Source organism: Emydura macquarii, unplaced genomic scaffold (assembly GCF_026122565.2).
Source record: "Emydura macquarii macquarii isolate MOO-44397 ecotype Brisbane River unplaced genomic scaffold, CSIRO-AGI_Emac_v2 contig_1483, whole genome shotgun sequence".
Classification (NCBI taxonomy): domain Eukaryota; kingdom Metazoa; phylum Chordata; order Testudines; family Chelidae; genus Emydura; species Emydura macquarii.
The window spans coordinates 713,766-730,272 of record NW_027131620.1 but is presented as its reverse complement, the minus strand read 5'-3'; the positions used below and the strand labels follow the sequence as shown (position 1 = coordinate 730,272).

Here is a 16,507-nt window from a genome sequence, read left to right as displayed (position 1 = left end):
CAGCGAGAGCCCAGCCCCCGTCACTCGGTTCCCACTCACCGTCCCCCCTCAGGCCCCCTTGGCAAGCACAAAGCACCTGTGGTTCCTGGGGGAGGGCCAAGCGCTGCCCCCAATTCCTGTTCTGTGTCCCCACTGCAGAGCGACCTGTGTCTGACGTGGAACCTGGGGCTGATGCCAGCCAGGCTGGTGGAGCCTGGGGAATGCATGGGAGAGGGCGAGCTGGCCGCACAGGAGACAGGGCCAGCCCTGTGCCATTGCCTCGGGGGCCCTCCCTGCTCAGAGCAGAGCCGGGCACAGTCTCTCTGTGGGCAGGGCAAGGTCCGAGGAGGCAGGAGTGGGGACAGAGCCCGTGGGAGCCCTCGGCCCAGCTGGGTCCCCACTGCGCCAAGTGAGGTGGCGGACTGATGGGAACAGCTGGGCTGGGCTGGGCTCCTCCTGATATTAATAGACATTCCGAAGAAACGCGCGGAGCAGGGAGTGGCGGCATCTCTCTAAATAAGGCAAGGAAGCAGCTGGGTCCAGGCTGGGGCTGGGACGGGTGCCCAGGCCATGGCCGGTTCCCAGTTTGGAGAGACGCAGAGCCTTGGGGAGCCAGCAGCTGCCCACCCAGGACAGAGGCAGGCATGGGGCTGTGAGCGCGCCTCCACCAGGAGTGTGTCCTGTAGCCTGGTCCCAGGACAGTCCCTGGACACTTGCTCTCACACGCTGCCGGCTTCATGTCCCTGGGGGGCGGGAGCAGGTGATCCCCACCCGTGTGGGGGTCCCAGGGCTGGGAGCCCTGGATTTGTGGATCTCCTTGGGGTCCTCTTGGCTGAACTCCCCCACTGGACGAGTCTTTAGATAAACCCACCCTGGGTGGGGCGAATTGGGCACCCTGTGCTCAGGGACAGTTTGATCTGAGTTAGGGGAATGTGCACATAGCCTCTGGGGGCTGGATCCTGATCCAGGGCATGGGGCACTGAATCCTACTAGATCAAGTTAGAATCAGGACAGGGCACTCCACACACGCTGGGGTTCGATCTGGATTGACTCCGGATTGGCTGGATGGTCGGGGGACGGGTGACGAGGGAGGAGTAGGCTGATGCGGTTGGCTGCCCTGCGGACGGGGCTCGGGGTCATCCAGACTGGGAGAGAGGGATGGATCCGGATTGGTGGAGTGCCGCTGTGTGGCTCAGGATTAACTCCGGATTGGGTGGGGTGGGGGGAGGTGGATCCAGATTAGGCACCGTGCACACGGGAAAGCGCCGCCCGCCCGATCGGGATCAGCCAGTCCCGGGCCGGGCAGGATCCGGGTTCCCGGGCGGAGGCGGAGCCGGCGCCGCAGCCGCAGCCGGAGTCGCGGCAGGGAGGATCCAAGGAGGAGCCGCGGCCGAGCGGCCATCGCAGCCCGGATCCCGGCCCCCGGCCCCGGTGAGCAGCTGGGAGCGGCCGGGCCCGGGGCCCCGGATAGTCCGGCCCGTCCCCGCCCCTGCGCTCCCGCGGGCAGCCCGGCACCCCATGGCCCCCGCGACCCCCAGCCGCCCTCGCCCCCCCGCCCATTGAACCCCAGCCGCCCTCGCCCCCCCGCTGCCCCCAGCTCCCCCCCCGGGGCACGGAGCTCGCTGCCCCTGCAGCAAACCGCAGCCCGCCACCGCAGCCCGGGGCTGGTGCAGGCGAGCAGAGGGGCGGGGGGCAGGCCAGGCTCTGGGCGGGGGGGGGGGGGGGGGTGTCTGTCTGTCTGTCCTGGGGTGACGGGGCCGCGGGTGTCGCTGCCTCGTTTCCTTGCAAGTCTGCAGCGAACCCCACGAAGTGCTTGGAGCGACTGGCTGGGAAGCCCCTGACTGCCCCCTGCCCCCCACCCGGCTTCAGACTTGACCCCAAACTTCCCCCATTGCCTCAGCCCCTGCTCCCCTCCTGGGGGCCCAGGGGCTGAGGCAATAGGGGGGATTTGGCAGGTGCAGGATTGTGCCCCCTCCTCCCCCCCAGCTCTGCCTCCTCCCCGTGGCTTTGGTATCTAAAGTTCCCATCTCACCACAGCCATCGCCCCCCTCCCGCCCGGCGGTGCAAGCGCCTTCTCCCACGCAGCGCCCGCCCTTCCTGACCAGCCTCTCCCCCTGCAGCTCCTGCGCTGAGCCGCCATGGCCTCCCGCCTGCTGCACCGCCTCCGGCACGCCCTGGCTGGGGAGGCAGCGGGGGCAGAAGGCCCCGAGGTGGAGGAATTCCCGGAGAGCTCGGAGCTGGAGGATGACACCGAGGGGCTGTCTACGCGGCTCAGTGGCACCCTGAGTTTCAGCAACGAGGAGGAGGAGGATGAGGAGCTGGGGGACCCGTGTGAGCCGGGGCTGCCTAGGGACGTGGGAGTCACGGAGAATGGAGGCAGGTGCCAGAGTCCCATTTACTAGGGTCTAGGGTGGGGGGCGATGGCGCAGCCAGGACCCCTTTCTGCTGGGGGGGAGGAGGTGGCGTGGGGGCGCATGGGGAGCTCCTCTGAAGGGCGGGGGCAGCCTGAGACCAAGCCCCAAGGTGCTGGCTGGAGGCAGGCTGGCGGGAGGAGCCCCTGGGAGGTGCAAGTTCCAGTGGGCTGCATGCAACTGCACCGAACGGGGAGCCCTGCGCTCCCCAGACCTCTCTGCAGCGGGGCGCCCTGGCCCCGGCCCCGGCGGGAGTTGTCCCGTTACACAGCGCCTGGCTGGCCTGTGCCGGTCTGGGGGTGACTGCTTGGCTCGTCTCGTCTCGGGTGCAGATCAAAGCCCCTCCCCGGCTGAGCGCCCGGGCAGCAGCCAGCTGACACGCCAGCTCCAGGACCTGTGGAGGCGATCGCGCAGCAGCCTGGTTCCCCAGCGGCTGCTCTTCGAGGTCACCAACGCCAGCGTCGTGAGTGAGCGCTCCGCCAAATATGTGGTCAGTGACACCTGCCGGGGTGGGGGCTGGGGGGTGATGGGGGGTGATGGGCACAGGCTGCCCAGCCCTGTGGGTGCTGGAGGCCCCCTGCTCCTCCTGGCCCAGCACAGACGGGAAGCGCGCGGGTCCCCAGGCCCTGGGAGTGTGCCGCCCACGCAGGGAGGAGCCAGAGCCGGGCCACGCCAGGGGGCTGGAGCTGACTCTTGTCTCTGTCTCTCCCGCTGCTTCTCTGATGGTGCTGGCGGCTCAGACGAGCCTCAGGTAACTACTGCTGACAGGTGCTTGCCGCTGTGACCCAGCCTGCTCCCCTCCCCCTGCTTCTGCCAACCCTCCCCCACCCCGCAGAGCCGCCAGGGGCTCACTGCACTGCTGGCTCTGCACGTCCCCTTCGGTCAGCCCCCGACATGGGTGTGATTCGTGCACGCTGCTCAGTCCCCAGGCGTCCCCTCGCTCCAGCCCTCCCTCGCGCTGAGTCCCAGGGGCCGGCAGCTTCTCCCTGACGGCTCTGCTCTCACCCCAGCTCTACACCATCTACCTGATCCGCTCCGGCCAGTTTGACAAGGCCCCTGCCACCATTGCCCGGCGCTACTCCGACTTCGAGAGGCTGAATCGGCGCCTGCGCCGCCAGTTCAGCTGCGACATGGCAGGCGTCTCCTTCCCCCGGAAGAGGCTGCGCAGGAACTTCACGGCCGAGACCATCGCCAAGCGGAGCCGGGCCTTCGAGCAGTTCCTGGCCCACCTGCACTCCATCACCGAGATCCGCCGCTCCGCCGCCTTCCTGGAGTTCTTCTTCCTGCGGGACCTGCAGGCAGCGCAGCGCCTCACCTGCTCTGGCATGTACCAAGAGGCCCTGGCCACTTGGAGCAACGCCTACCGGCTCCAGGACAAGCTAGGCATCTGCAACTCGGGCCGCTTCCTGCTGACGCTGGCCGGCCTGGCTGTTTGCCACCAGGAGCTGGATGAGCTGAGCGAGGCTCATTGCTACTGCGAGAAGGCTCTGCAGCTCCTGGAGGCCCAGGACAGCCACCCCTTGCTGGAGCCCTTCCTTCAGGCCCACATCCACCTGTCCTGGAAGGTGGGGAAAGAGAAGCACCAGTCGGAGGCCAGGCTGCAGGGCCTGCCGGGAAGTGGGGTCGCTCGGCAGCAGCAGCTCACCCTGAAGGAGTTCTTGATCAAGGAGGCTTTGGACTGAGTGGCCGAGCCCCCAGCACTGTGGGCTGCACAGGGTGGAGCAGCTTGTGTGGTGGGGAAGGAGATGGATTGTGCATGTGGACTGGAACAGCAGCGGCGGCCGTAGGTCAGGGATGGGGCGTATCTTGGCGAGGCCTAGAGAGAGAGAGCTGCAGGTCAGGCTGGGTGCAGTGACAGAGCTGTGGGGGAGGCCCAGGCGGGGACATGAGCAGGGATAGCGGTACGTTGGCAGAGGGATGGGGCTGGGGCCCAGGACTGGCATGGCAGGTGCTTGGAGATGGCCCAGCTGGAAGCTGGTCTCTCTACAGCTGCTCCGTTCTCTTGGAAATGTGCTGCTTAAAGTACGTGAAATCCCTTGTCCCCCAGAGCTGGGCGCACAGCCCCCCGGTGCCAGGGCCGACTCCTCCCTCCCTCAGGAGGGAGCTGCTAGGACTAGAAGGGAGTTTAGTTGGGCCATACTGATCCTGTACTAAAGGGAGGCGCTGGCTCCAGGCAAAGTCTGGGGCTCTCGCTGGGAACTTTTAATAATACGTGAGGACCTGGTAGGAAAAGGGGCGGAGACTCCCCTAAGTGTGTTCAAATGAGCCCTCCCCTGCCCCCCTACAAGGAGATGGCAGCAACCCGCAGGGCCAGGGCAGCAGCTGGGCTGATCCGCAGACACTCCCTGTGAGGATGGAGTCAGTCCTTCTCCTCCGGCCCCTGCCTGCTGGCCCTTGCTGTGCTAGGCTAATGCTGGAGTAGCTGGGGCTCCCCTAGGAGCCTCTCAATGCCAGCCCTTCGTGGGCCGCTCAAAGCGAGAGCGAGAGCCAGGACAGGAACCGCAGCCGAACGGCTGGGCTGGGCTGGGCGGAGCGGCAGGGGGGAGCAGAACTGAGAAAGAGAAGTTGCAAGGGTTCTGCAGCAGCTTCCTTCTCTGGTGCAGCCAGGAACGACCTGCAGCCAGAGATCCAGCCCCCTCGGCTCTCCCGATACCCCTTTGCGTCTGTCTGCCCCTCCCTCCAGCCCCGGGCAGGGGGGGGGAGGTCCTGTCTGTGTAGGTCAGAGCCACTCCAGGGGTGCTAGCGCAGCAGGGCCTGTGGCAGAGCGGGTGTAAACTCCAGACGGAGACGGAGTCTCAGTGCCACAGGGGCTTTATTAGAAGTAGGTGGGGGAGGCCGAGGCCAGCGCCTCGCAGGACACTGTAACTAACTGTCAATAAACGGATGCTCGCCCAGCTTGTGTGACTGCGTGGTCCCTCCTTCGCAGCCTCCAGCACTCTCAGGCCGTGCAGGCCTCCCAGCGGCACTGAGATCTTGCTGCCTTGAGGCTTCTCTCTGCTCCTGGTCACGCCCGTCTCTGCTCAGGGGCCCAGCCTTGCCAGCTGTCCCGCCTGCACCCCCAGAGCCGCCGGGGGACGTGGCTGCTGTCCACTTCTCCAGCTACAGTTTGCTCTCAGCTGGGCCCTGCTTCACACGGATGACTCCTTCCTGGGCACAGGTGACAGCCAAGACTCCATCCCTGCGCCACAGCCGCCCGTGCACCAGCCCTCGGCACCCACCTGCCCAGGAGAGAGAGCATCCATTACCCTGGGGTCCAGCAGCTCCCCAGTGCGGGCACAGGGCGGAGCTTCCCCCCCAGCAGCGGTAGCGAAGGGAGGACTCACCGGCCCAGGGGCTCTCGCACTCGTACAGCATCCAGTGGTCAGCTCGGAAGGGGGCGTGGAACCACATGGAGTGGTCAAGGGAAACCATGAACTTGACAGGATGTTGCCGGTGTGGAAGCAGAGCTGTGCCCAGGAAGGCGTAGTCGGAGATGTAGGCAGCCACGCAGCAGTGCAGCTTCATATCGCACTCCCCTGCCAATCAATCAGAACCACTGGCTCAGCGAGCCCAGAGATGAACCCTGTCATGCCACGCTCATCCTCGCCAGGGACACGCCCCTGGAGCTGCTGAGGGCTCAGCTCCCCACGGACGTGTAGCTGTGGGCCAGGCCCCCTCAGATGCTGCACTCTACCTGGCCACTGGGCTGAAGGACACCGTGAATGAGCCAGCGGCTACAAAAGGAGCCAGTCCCTGCTGCACCCTCGACTGTGGGCTTGCCCTGGGTTAGAGAGGCGGGGGGGGGCTGTGCACACGTGTGAGCCATTGGTCCATCACAGGCTAGGGGCCCAGTGTGTCTGGACCACGTCAGCACAGCCCATTCCTTAGCACGCCAATGTTGCAGGCACAGACAATGTGCTTCTCTAAAGCTCCAGATCTACGTCTTGGTTGTGTGGTTCCCCCCCAGGGGATGCTCTGGCCACCGCAGGTAGGGGAAGTTACCAGTTGCATCCCAGCCCTTAGCATGAAACCCAGTATCTTTATCCCCACTCTACAGAGGAAGACACTGGCAAGTGTTGACTAGAACTTGCCCAAGGCCACAGAGCGAGTCAGTGGCAGAGCTGGGATTAGGCCCCAGGAGTTCCTGTCCGCCATTCCCTGCTCCGCTACCAGGCAGCACTGTCTTGCTGGGAGCCTGGAGTCCCACATGGGGAATGCCCTGGGGTGCATGCTGGACGCGGTTACTCAATCCTTGATGCAGGACTTACCAATGTGGCCTCGTGCTCGCACCCAGAACAGCTGCTTGGGCTCCCGAGGCAGCTGGCAGAATACGTCCGGTGGGTTCACAGGTTTGATCTCAATCGGGACCTCCTGGGCCAGAATCTTGTTGAGTCCCAGCCTGTATTTCTCCACCAAGTTGGGATCCCTTTAGAAAACAAACATAATGACACGCGTGCTAGATTTCCAGCCAGGAGTGCTGTAGCCCTGTTAGCCCTGCTGCTTTGGTGGGGAATCCCACGTCCCCTGCGGCTGTATGGTTTCAGCTCACAGCCCCAGGACAGATGTTTTTTGGCAGAGCTCTCAGGCGCTGGACCAGCTTCCCATGCCCAGAGAATTACACTGTCACTCTCCTCTGCTGGTGCTGGACCGCTCCCGCAGGAGGTGGGCTGAGTCTGCTTAGCAGGCTGAGAGCTGCCTCTCCCCAGCCATGCCCCAGCACATGCAGTTGAGGGCAGAAACTGTTGCCCTGCTTCCGACCTCTCCATTCACTCACTGCAGATATTTCTGAATTAGCTCTTCTTGAGTCAGCAGCTCCTCAGGGGGCGGCACGGGGGGCATGGTGAACTGGTGCTGCACGGGGCTCTCCTGGCTCTGCTGGAAGGAGGCCTGGCAGATGAGGATTGGCTTCCCATGCTGAATGGCCTTCACTGAGCGAACAGAGAAGCTCTTCCCTGTGCGTGTCCGCTCCACCTGGTATAGAACGGGCACCGTGGGATCCCCTGGAACAGGGAAAGACCTCATGATTTAATGCAACGTCTCGCTCCTGGCTACACAACGGCAGCACGGAGCACTGAGCTCGAACAGTTGCTGCTCAAAGGGGATTACACTTACAGAAGGGACCCTCTGCCTGGCCCCCATCATCTGCATTGGATCAGGACTGGAAACCAGAGCTGCCTTGGACGTTATCAAGCTGATGCCTCCTGAGGTGAGATTCCTATCCAAGGATCCCTCTTTGAGGAGCAGTTTCCTAAGCTGTTCCCATGAGGACTCTTTGCTGCTGCTTCTATGGAGGCAGCAGTGGCTGCTTCAGGCTAGTTATGGCTTGGAGGAGACTGGCTTTAGGGGGTGACTAAGACAGAGCAGTGCACTACTGCTCACCACCCTGAGCTCAGGTTGGGTCACTTTACCCATTTTACAGCAGTGTAAAACAAGGCAGAGAAGTGATTTGCAATGTGAAATCCCAAACCCAGACAGGTGCTGTTCCTCCACCCAGCCAAGGGCCCCAGATCCAGATGGCTCTGAAAAGCATGCATCAGACCAGCTTACTCTGCAGGTAGCAGCCAGGGAAGCTCCCTCACTTTACCCCAGCAACAGCTGGGTACTGCAGCCGCTGGGAACACCCAGGGGGCTCCTACTTCGGACCTCAACATCCTCCCCACCATGCTCCCGAGCCTCCAGCTGAAATGTTGGCTGGAGCATCCTTGGTGCACTAACCATGTTACCTTCTAGTCTATATACATTCTTATACAGCCCTGGTCAGCGCAGTAGCTAGGTACCTTCCACTCCTGCACTAGGTGACATGACTGCCCTGGCATGGGGGGAGGTTTTCTCATCCTCTGCGCCAGGAGAGAAGGGGGCAGCGTGGAGCGTCTTGTTTCTACAGGTACATGCTCCATTAACACACATGGTGCTGTCTGTGCTCTGCCCCAGAAGTCATGATCAAAGAAATGTTCTTGGACCAGACCACCTCCCCCCAGCACCAGGGTGGTTCCGATCTCCTCACCTGCTCGCACAAAATAACAGTGCAGGGAGTGGGCATGGATGTCGTCACTCACAGCCTTCGCAGCCGCCACCAGAGCCTGGCCCACTATCTGCCCCCCAAAGAGCCTCTGTGTGAAAGGGACCCAGTAGTGCCTCCCTCTGCAGAAGGGGAATGAGGCAGAGGTTAGTCCTGGCGACACTAGTCCCTGTGTTCGGGGTCAGTGGGTGGCAATTGTAGCGTGTTTTGCTTTTGCACATGTCAGCAGGGGCAGGAAGGCGTGGGGAGGTCCCTGCCCCTCGCTAACTAAGGTGTTCTGCCTGGTGCACGGCGCAGCACGAAGCGGGTGAGTTTCCAAAGGGCTCCCCCGTTCTCGCTGCTGCGGCGAGGCGCGCCGAGCCGAGCCTGGGCCGGGCGGCGGGGCTCCAGGGCGAAGCCGGCTTCCCGCCCGGCGGCTGCTTTCCCCGGGGACCGGGCGGGCGATGGGCCGCGCACGAGATCAGACGGGCCGGGGCGCTGCGGGCGGGGCCCGGGGAGAGGAAGCGCTGGGCGGGGACAGCGGAGCAGGGGGGCCGGTCCCGCGCGGCGCGGCGGGGACTCCGGGGGGCGGCCCCGGCCGGCACCTGAACAGATCCAGGTCCAGAGGCTCCAGGCTGAGGACGCTGGTGACCAGGACGCTGCGCAGGTCGCCGGGCGGCGGCTGCTCCCCCTCGGGCAGGTCCCCGCTCCCCGGCGGCTCGGCCCCGGCCCCGGCCGCTGGAACCCGGAAGCTGCCGGCGCTCCCGGAGGCGGCCATCTTCTTTGGTCACGTGACACAATGTCTAACCGGAAATGACCTCTCCGTGACCGGAAGCGGCCTGCAAAGGCGGGCTGCTATGGCGGGTAACACGAACGCATCCGCCGATTGGCTGTAGGATCTGCCCGTCACCCCGTACATCCGGTATCCTCTTGAAGAAGCGGGAAGTACCCACCTAAGATGTGGGGGCGGGACATCCAATCTTATTGGACGGTTCGATTGTCAGTCCCATGGCACGTAACCCGCCATCCCTGTGTTGGTTGGTGATGCCGCTGTCAATCCAGGAGCATGGCCACTGATTGGCCCATTCGCTGGGGAGGGCGGTGGCCGTGGCTGGGTTAATATGAGCTGAGCTGGAGCGTTACCGTCTCCATCTTCGTGATCAGCTGTGGGGGCAGGAGCGTCACCCCTCCCCCGGGCGAGCGGCACTGGGCAGGCGGCAGTGCGAGGGGGACGTGGAGGGGCTGAGCTGCCTGCCAGCCCTAGCAGTGACGGCCACTGGGCAGCTGCGGGCCAGGGGCAGCGGGGCTGGTGAAATGGCAGTTCTAGGCCTGGGCCTCCCCTGAAGTGGGAGGGGTGCTGGGGGGAATGGGCAGCAGAAAGGGTTACGCTCAGTGTAACTTGGGATGCTCGTTAAAGCTGGGGGAAAGAAGGGGCCGGCTAGTCGATGAGGTTAAGTAGCAGTCTAGGCATCTGAGGAAGGCCAACAAAGGCCCTGGTCCTGAGAGCCCCAGGACGCTGCCTATAGAAGAGGTTGTCGTGCGCTGTGTCGTGCGCTGTGCAGTAAAGCAGGAATCCTTATATCCGTCCTATTCCAGCACTAAACTCAGGGTGAGGCTACACAGAGCCTAGAAGTGATGATCGAGCACATGCGGGGGACTGAGTAGCCATGGAAGTTGGCTCATGCTTTAGAAACTACGATGATTTCAAGGAGTGTTTCAACACTTACAAGAAGGAGAACAAGTGCCACTATGGCTTAAAGAACTGCGTCTCTGTCCGTTTTTACAATCAGAAACATGGGACCAGCATCCGCGAGGACATCACGTAAGGCTCTCTGCACTCGGGGAGGGGGAGGGAAGGGGGTGTATTGGGAAGCGGGCCTCAGGAACTTATGAAAATGCTTATGTTTCCTGAGGTATGATCAAGATCCTGACCCACTTGCAGTCATTAATGATCCTTTGGCCTTCTACCAGGGATAGGGAATTAACCTTCGTGTCCTGGCCAAGTCCCAGCATGGAATCAGTCTATGCTGCCTGACTAAATAGCTTCTGCAGCCTCCACTAGAAATGGGATTCTTTTTCACTTCCTGTCTGAAACTGCCAGGCAGTGTTACCATATGTGGTTAAATAGCCGCCTTGGTCCATCCCAGATGTGGGTGAGTTTCATTGGGGAAGAAGTAGGTCCTCTGAAAAGTGCTTTGGGATAATAACAATACCCAGCTCTTCTCTAGTAATCTCAAAATGCTTTATAAAGGAGGGTGATGTCACTATTCCTATCTTTATAGAATGGGAAAATAAGAGAAAATGTCTTGTCCACGGTCACCCAGCAGGCTAGTGACCGAGCCTGGAATAGAACCCAAGTCTCCTGAGTCCCAGTCCAGTGTCCAAGCCACTAGGCACGAGTTATTTGTACCTGTTTGAAATGATCAGTTGTGGCTGTGGCACATCTTGCTTAAAAACTAGGGGTCAGATTTTTCAAGTCAGATGGGTACGTTTGTGTGTGCCTAACTTAGATGCAAATAGCCAATATGCAGGCACTCCTTGGGTATTTGCCACACTTGTCAGTTTCAGATTCCCATCCAGTTTTGAGTCCACATTAATTTCACTCCTTCACCTTTTACTATCTTTTTCCCTACTACCCATCTCTTCCTCTTCCTCTCTCTCATTCCCCTTCACTAACCTGGGAGTATATTTTTGCTGCTCCTAGTTCTTTCCCTGCAGCCTGAACTGACTGACTTAGTTTGATATGCTCACCGTCTCTCTCTCCCTTGCCTGCCTTTCATTTCCAGGACAGGTTTTTTAACCTTGTTCAGTGAGCTTGTTAGCCAATATGGCTTCACTCTTATTTCTTGCAATTTTCTTTTTCCAAGGAACTGTCTGTTGTGTGCCTTAATTAGTGTCTTAGCATTCCCCAATCCCCGTCACACTAATGGATTTTAATATTGCCTTCCATTGCACCTTACTTGAGGGCTGATTATGTAGGCCTATTTGACTTATGCAGGACTTTATTTGAGAGGCCCCATTGAAGTAATGGGCCCAATTGTGCTTCTGCATAAATCAGCAGCGTTAGTCAGTTGAGTAAAAGACGTCAGGGGATCAGGAAAAGGATCAGAATCCAGTTTCTTAATTCCTCCCAACCTGCATTCTTGAAACAAACTCCTGACGCATGGTAAGAAACCCTTCCTCCTTATGTTGAGCTAAAGTAGCTTGTCATCTTCTCCTCTGGATGCAGAAGACATCTGTAGTGGTGACTTGGGCTGTAAGGGAACCTAATAAGAACAAATACAATTTCATGACATGACCGTGTCAATGATACGCTTTGACCTTGCCACCTCTGAGGACTGGGAGGGTCAGAGACCAATTGCAGAGGCTTTGTCAGAAATGAGGACTTCAGGCCAACCTAAGACAGTGACCAAATACTATAGGTATCACTCTTCTCTCTTGACCAGTGTGTAGAACATCTGCCATATTCAGTGAAATCTTTTCATTCTAACATTGCCTATTATGACTTTTATGGTATGTCCTTGTCATGCAGTCACTCCTTGGCTACAGTATTGGCATGTAAGAGAGGGAAATGGCTGTGCACTAGTATAGTTTAGTCAGATTACATCCTATTTCATTGCTAACTTTCTCTCCATGTCCCCAGGTTCATCCAGGTGAAGTTCGGCTGTGTCCGGACACGGGAATACAGTAAGAAGAAGAAACCACAGCCCAGCTTGTGCCCTGCTTTTTTTGTCCTGCAGTATAACGAGGAAATAGATCGGCTGGTGATTACTGAACTGAACAGTAATCACATCCATGTAGACCCCGGGGGAACCTCCTTGGCCCGTACTAGCTCTTCTCTAGTGACGAGAGCCACAACGAAAATTGCAAGTTGCATAGCAGATGGCAGCCCTGCAATGAAAGTGCGTAGACAACAATCAAGAGAGGTGGCAGCCACTGTAACAGACAGTGAGGAGTGTGTGATGGCTGACAAGACTTGGAATGGGTCTCCTGCTCCACTCAACAAGGCTGCTGTGCTCCCAGAGTCAGTGAGGGAAAGTGCCTCAACTTCAGCTTTAGTCAGAGTTGCAGAGGTCATGAAAAACTTCCTGAGGGTGGACATGGGCTCACTGGCCTCTATTAGTGTGGGCAGCAACCAGGACCTAGACAGACTGAACTTCCAGACCAGCAAGATGAGAAGCTTGTTTGTCAAGTTCCCAGAGAGCCTTTTGCTGCACAGGGTGCAGAGTGAGAGGGGGCATGTGCTCTATGCCTTCCTAGTGGAGAGTAAGGACCGAGTAGGGAAGATGGTGCACTTCGCTGTCTTAAAGGAGGACACCGGTGAGAATGTAAGCACAATGCTGACTGTCTTCAAGGAGTTCAATCCTGAGTGGCAGAAGGCCAAGGTGGTCTTTGTGGACATGTCTTTCCTTCACAAAGCCACCCTGCAGGAGCTCTTTCCCTCAGCCCAGGTGCTTCTCTCCGTCTACCACACTGTCCGATTCCTTGAGAAGAAGGTAAAGGAAACGGAGGCCTCTGTTTCCTTCAAGCATAACCTGAAGCTGGCTTTGAGGGAGGTGGTTTTTTCCACTTCCAATGCAAATCTAGACATCTTGTCTCAGCTGGTAAAGCGCTTGGTGGACAAAGAGTTGTACGACTATCTTCAGGCCAACTGGTTCTCCTGTGAGATGCTGTGGTACATGCATGCAAAGAAGGGCCTTCATTCCTGCAGCACCTACATAGACAGTCTGGATCTCATCACTCATAAAATATCCAGTCTCTTCAGCAAGCAGTTGTCCCTGGAGACCAGCATCCTTCACTTTGTTGAATATGCAGACTGCTTCAATACCAAAGGTCTGGAAAACCTGAACCAGGGTTTCTCAAGTGTTGAAGAGGAGAATCGGAGCAATCTCGTGGAAAAGCCTAAGATGCGTACCCGTGCCTCCATGAAACGCACCCCTGTTGCTGCCTCACAGTCCCAAATCAAATGTCCTGAGCCTCCCAAGCAACTTGCCAAACAGAAACCTTCAAAGACCCCAGGCACCATGCTGGCAGCAATCCGAGAGCGTTGCACTGACCTGGCCTACCAGCTGTGTCTGAATGAGTGGGAGGTGGTGCAGAAGTCAACACAGCTCATTAATGTCATGAAAGACAATATTGTGGTTCAATTGCTAGAAGACACACACCAGGTCAGCAAAGACTGCAAAAGCTGCAGCTGTTACTTCCACTGCCGGTACCAGCTCCCCTGTAGGCACATCCTGTCTGTGCTGCATGCCAACAAGAAGGCTGTGGAAGAAGCTATGGTTTGCAAGCGTTGGCAGAAGAAGTACCAGCACCTTTCAGTCTTAGGAGATAACCTCCTAGATGGTGCTGGGCATTTGACGGGTAACCAGCCAGCAGCAGCAGAAAGATATGACAAAATCCAGGCCCTCAGCAAGGAGCTTGCTAATCTCCTAATGCAGTGTGATGGAGAAGAGTTAGAAGAGCGCAGCTCCACACTCAAAATGATTGTGGATATCTGGGCAAAATGCTCAGAGCCAGTGGAGGAGGATGGAAAATGCTTTACCTTCAGAAATGTGGGGGACTTGCCATTTCTTTGGGTAAAGCAGGAGGAAATGGAAATGGAGGATGCTGGTGCAACCTCTGAGAGATCAGTGACGGATACCAACATGTTCCTGATTTGAAATGCCAGATGTTCTGGATTCAAGTTTGGAGATTCAACAAGCTGTTAATGGGAGCTGATGGTTCAACCCTCTCCCAGCCTCTTATGGTTCTCTCCCCATTCCCAGTCCCAAGGAGACTCAGGGTTAACTGTTAACTTCCAAGACTGTTGAAGATCTCAGTAATAAAGTTGAGACTTTCCTGTGTGCTCATGTGTCTTCTCAGACTAGCCATGTTGTGGGCTTCTTGTTCTCTTTTTTTGTAAGAGATGATATAGGTGTTTAGAATATGGCAATTCCCCCTTGCCAAGTACATGCTAGGAGCTTATGTAAGAACCTCAGGGCTGCTGAAGACAGGCCAGTAATGCTGCCTATGGGATGGTCTTCTTAGCTCAGTCATCTACCACAGAGGCCTGAAAACTAATCTGAACCTGGTACAGAGGGCTGTACACTGAAAACCAAGTTATAATGATAAAATGAATGACTAAGTTTCCCAACTCACTTCTTTCGTTTCTGAAAACTAGTTCTTGGTTTTTAAATTTTGAGTGAACTTATTCTCATGGCTCACTGTGGTAAGACTTTTTTTTTTTTTTTTTTTTAAGTACTTGGCTTAGCACAGGCAGAGAGATGCAAGTCAAACTGCCTTCCCTCCTACACCCTCTGCTGTGCACCATCTCAGGGCTATGCCCTGCTCACCTCTAAGTAGCAGCTGGAAGAAAGTGCAATAATGCATTAATGGTTTGTATGTTGCTGTTTGTGTTGAGGCCACTGCTAGTGGTCCGTTCGCTGCTATGTATTTAGACCAAATTAATTGTTAAAATATGGTTCTCTTTGTTGTTTTGTCATTAAATTTGTTTTCCGTTTTGTCTTGGGCCGTAGCCTGTCCTTCATGCTTGGCTTAAAATGCTGCTTTTACTCATCGTCCCATGTTGGTTTCTGATCAGAAGTATGTAAAGTATAATGAGGCAGCTATCCTCTCCAGGGGTTGAATTTCAGTCTTATAAACATGAAACGTGTGCCCAGTGCTGTGAAGGCTCCACCTGCTGGATTACATTCAATGTGGAAGTCTCTTGGTGCTTTGTATCTAGGGTGCTGTAGTCTTGTAGAGTGTGATCCTTCCTCATTCCTAATGAGAAGGGGCTTGGGAGCCCTGAGGGGAGGGTTGTTTTCCTACCATAACAAGTGTTAACTTAAGTGAGGATTTTGTTTGTTGTAGAAGCAACAGCCATCCCCAAAAGGAAAGAAAAATAGACCCTTTAACTTCAGTTGATCACGCTGGACCCCCACTTTCCTTTGCATGCGGCCAGGGGCCTATTCTCCAGTGGGGCAATGCTACGGGCAGCTAGGCTACCTCCCATAGTGTGGACACCATGCATGCATAATGACCCTTGTCTGCAATAAACTGATGCTAAGGCAGTATCATGCTCCAGATCCTATGTTAGTCCATGGTGTCTTTAAGGGAAACTTTTTCCCTATTGTGCAAATGTGTGTGAATAATGGAGGTAATTTGGCTTTTCTGAAAGTTCATATAAGCCCGCTCCTCATCAGTGGAAAGCAATAGAGGTGTGAGACTTAGCTATGTCATTTGATCACAGGAGGCCTGAGAGTCATCTGTAATGATCCTAAAAGCTTGTATTTCAGATCTTCAGTTGCAAGGGCCAGGAAGGAAACTCTTCTCCCCCCCCCCCCCCACCCCTCTTGTGTTGTTTCTTTCCCCCTTCTTCTGAAGCAGCAGCAGCAGTGATGATCATGCCTGGACTGGGCTACTGGACGGAGTGGGCCCATGCTCTAAGGGGGTATGAGAATTCTTCTTCCCAGGAGCTTGGCTGGTGGGTCTTGCGCAGGGTTGAAGTGATTTCCTTATTCTGGAGCAGGAAGCTAGGCTCATCTGCACCTATCACTAAGTCAGTTCCCTCCCCTTGCAGCAGCCTTGAACGTTGCTGGAGCTTGTTCTTTCCTATTCTCTGCCCGTGGTGCACTGGCCTGAGGGCTGCAAACCCTAGGCCTCTATCTGCTGGTTGCTGTGGGAGATGAGGGTGAGCGGGGTGTGATGGACAGGAGCGTCTCACCCTCTTTACCCCTGCGGGCCGCCAGTGCAGGTCGCCGTGGCAGGGCCCTGCATTTACACAACAGCCATCCCACCTCAGCTGGGCGGCCCTGAGGAGGGCACAGGGGCTGCAGCTGGGCGCTGAGTGGGCCACAAGCGGCCCGCGGGCTGCGGAGCAGGGACGAGATGACGGGGTGCTCCCTGCGGCCTGCAAGGGGAGGCCGGGGGGGGCAGAGATGAGCCGGTGCGGCGGGCGCCGCTGGCACCGCCCCGTCCAGCGCTGGGGCCTGGCACCGTGTCTCCCGGGCGGGGGCGGGGCGGGGCGGACTGACGTTACCGCGGCCAGCAGCGCCTGCGGCCGCCCCTCCCCTGGCCGTCCTCCGCTCGGTCACGGGGGGTGGGCTGGGATCACATGACCCAGAGGTCAAGGGTGAAGCCCCTTTGGGGCGGGGGG

General features: G+C 57.9%; 3 protein-coding genes across 6 annotated transcripts; 2 read left to right on the top strand and 1 right to left on the bottom strand.

Annotated features, from left to right (window-relative positions):
* The first annotated feature begins 1,208 nt into the window (after nucleotides 1-1,208).
* Nucleotides 1,209-5,284, top strand: SNX21 (sorting nexin family member 21). Of its 2 annotated transcripts, none has more exons than XM_067553928.1 (4): nucleotides 1,209-1,410; nucleotides 2,100-2,355; nucleotides 2,723-2,853; nucleotides 3,401-5,284. In XM_067553928.1, the coding sequence occupies exons 2-4, from the start codon at nucleotides 2,118-2,120 to the stop codon at nucleotides 4,070-4,072; spliced, it is 1,041 nt and encodes a 346-aa protein (XP_067410029.1). In that variant the 5' UTR covers nucleotides 1,209-1,410; nucleotides 2,100-2,117; the 3' UTR covers nucleotides 4,073-5,284. The 2 variants fall into 2 exon arrangements, with proteins under 2 accessions (XP_067410029.1, XP_067410028.1); XM_067553927.1 differs by having other exon boundaries at nucleotides 2,723-2,880.
* ACOT8 (acyl-CoA thioesterase 8) lies at nucleotides 5,184-9,146 on the bottom strand. Of its 2 annotated transcripts, XM_067553929.1 has the most exons (6): nucleotides 8,973-9,146; nucleotides 8,374-8,510; nucleotides 7,144-7,369; nucleotides 6,638-6,795; nucleotides 5,714-5,905; nucleotides 5,184-5,608 (listed from the first exon to the last, which is right to left on the bottom strand). In XM_067553929.1, exons 1-6 carry the CDS (start codon nucleotides 9,143-9,145, stop codon nucleotides 5,490-5,492), a joined length of 1,005 nt encoding a protein of 334 aa, XP_067410030.1. In that variant the 5' UTR covers nucleotide 9,146; the 3' UTR covers nucleotides 5,184-5,489. The 2 variants fall into 2 exon arrangements, with proteins under 2 accessions (XP_067410030.1, XP_067410031.1); XM_067553930.1 differs by lacking the exon at nucleotides 5,714-5,905.
* Nucleotides 9,147-9,532: 386 nt separating this feature from the next.
* Nucleotides 9,533-16,101, top strand: ZSWIM3 (zinc finger SWIM-type containing 3). 2 transcript variants are annotated; one of them, XM_067553926.1, is made up of 3 exons: nucleotides 9,533-9,712; nucleotides 9,964-10,189; nucleotides 12,011-16,101. In XM_067553926.1, the coding sequence occupies exons 2-3, from the start codon at nucleotides 10,035-10,037 to the stop codon at nucleotides 14,028-14,030; spliced, it is 2,175 nt and encodes a 724-aa protein (XP_067410027.1). In that variant the 5' UTR covers nucleotides 9,533-9,712; nucleotides 9,964-10,034; the 3' UTR covers nucleotides 14,031-16,101. The 2 variants fall into 2 exon arrangements, with proteins under 2 accessions (XP_067410027.1, XP_067410026.1); XM_067553925.1 differs by having other exon boundaries at nucleotides 9,533-10,189.
* Nucleotides 16,102-16,507: the final 406 nt, after the last annotated feature.

Bases quoted from the DNA above. Each gene is read 5' to 3' on its own strand.
- SNX21 (XM_067553927.1), top strand. From the start codon at position 2,118: ATGGCCTCCCGCCTGCTGCACCGCCTCCGGCACGCCCTGGCTGGGGAG. The intron at 2,356-2,722 runs GCAGGTGCCAGA...TCTCGGGTGCAG, and splicing joins GGGAGTCACGGAGAATGGAG to ATCAAAGCCCCTCCCCGGCT. The intron at 2,881-3,400 runs GTCAGTGACACC...CTCTCACCCCAG, and splicing joins AGCGCTCCGCCAAATATGTG to CTCTACACCATCTACCTGAT.
- ACOT8 (XM_067553929.1), bottom strand. From the start codon at position 9,145: ATGGCCGCCTCCGGGAGCGCCGGCAGCTTCCGGGTTCCAGCGGCCGGG. The intron at 7,370-8,373 runs GTGAGGAGATCG...TCCCTGTTCCAG, and splicing joins CTGTTATTTTGTGCGAGCAG to GGGATCCCACGGTGCCCGTT. The intron at 5,609-5,713 runs GTGAGTCCTCCC...TCTCCTGGGCAG, and splicing joins GTGCGAGAGCCCCTGGGCCG to GTGGGTGCCGAGGGCTGGTG.
- ZSWIM3 (XM_067553926.1), top strand. From the start codon at position 10,035: ATGGAAGTTGGCTCATGCTTTAGAAACTACGATGATTTCAAGGAGTGT. The intron at 10,190-12,010 runs GTAAGGCTCTCT...CCATGTCCCCAG, and splicing joins AGCATCCGCGAGGACATCAC to GTTCATCCAGGTGAAGTTCG.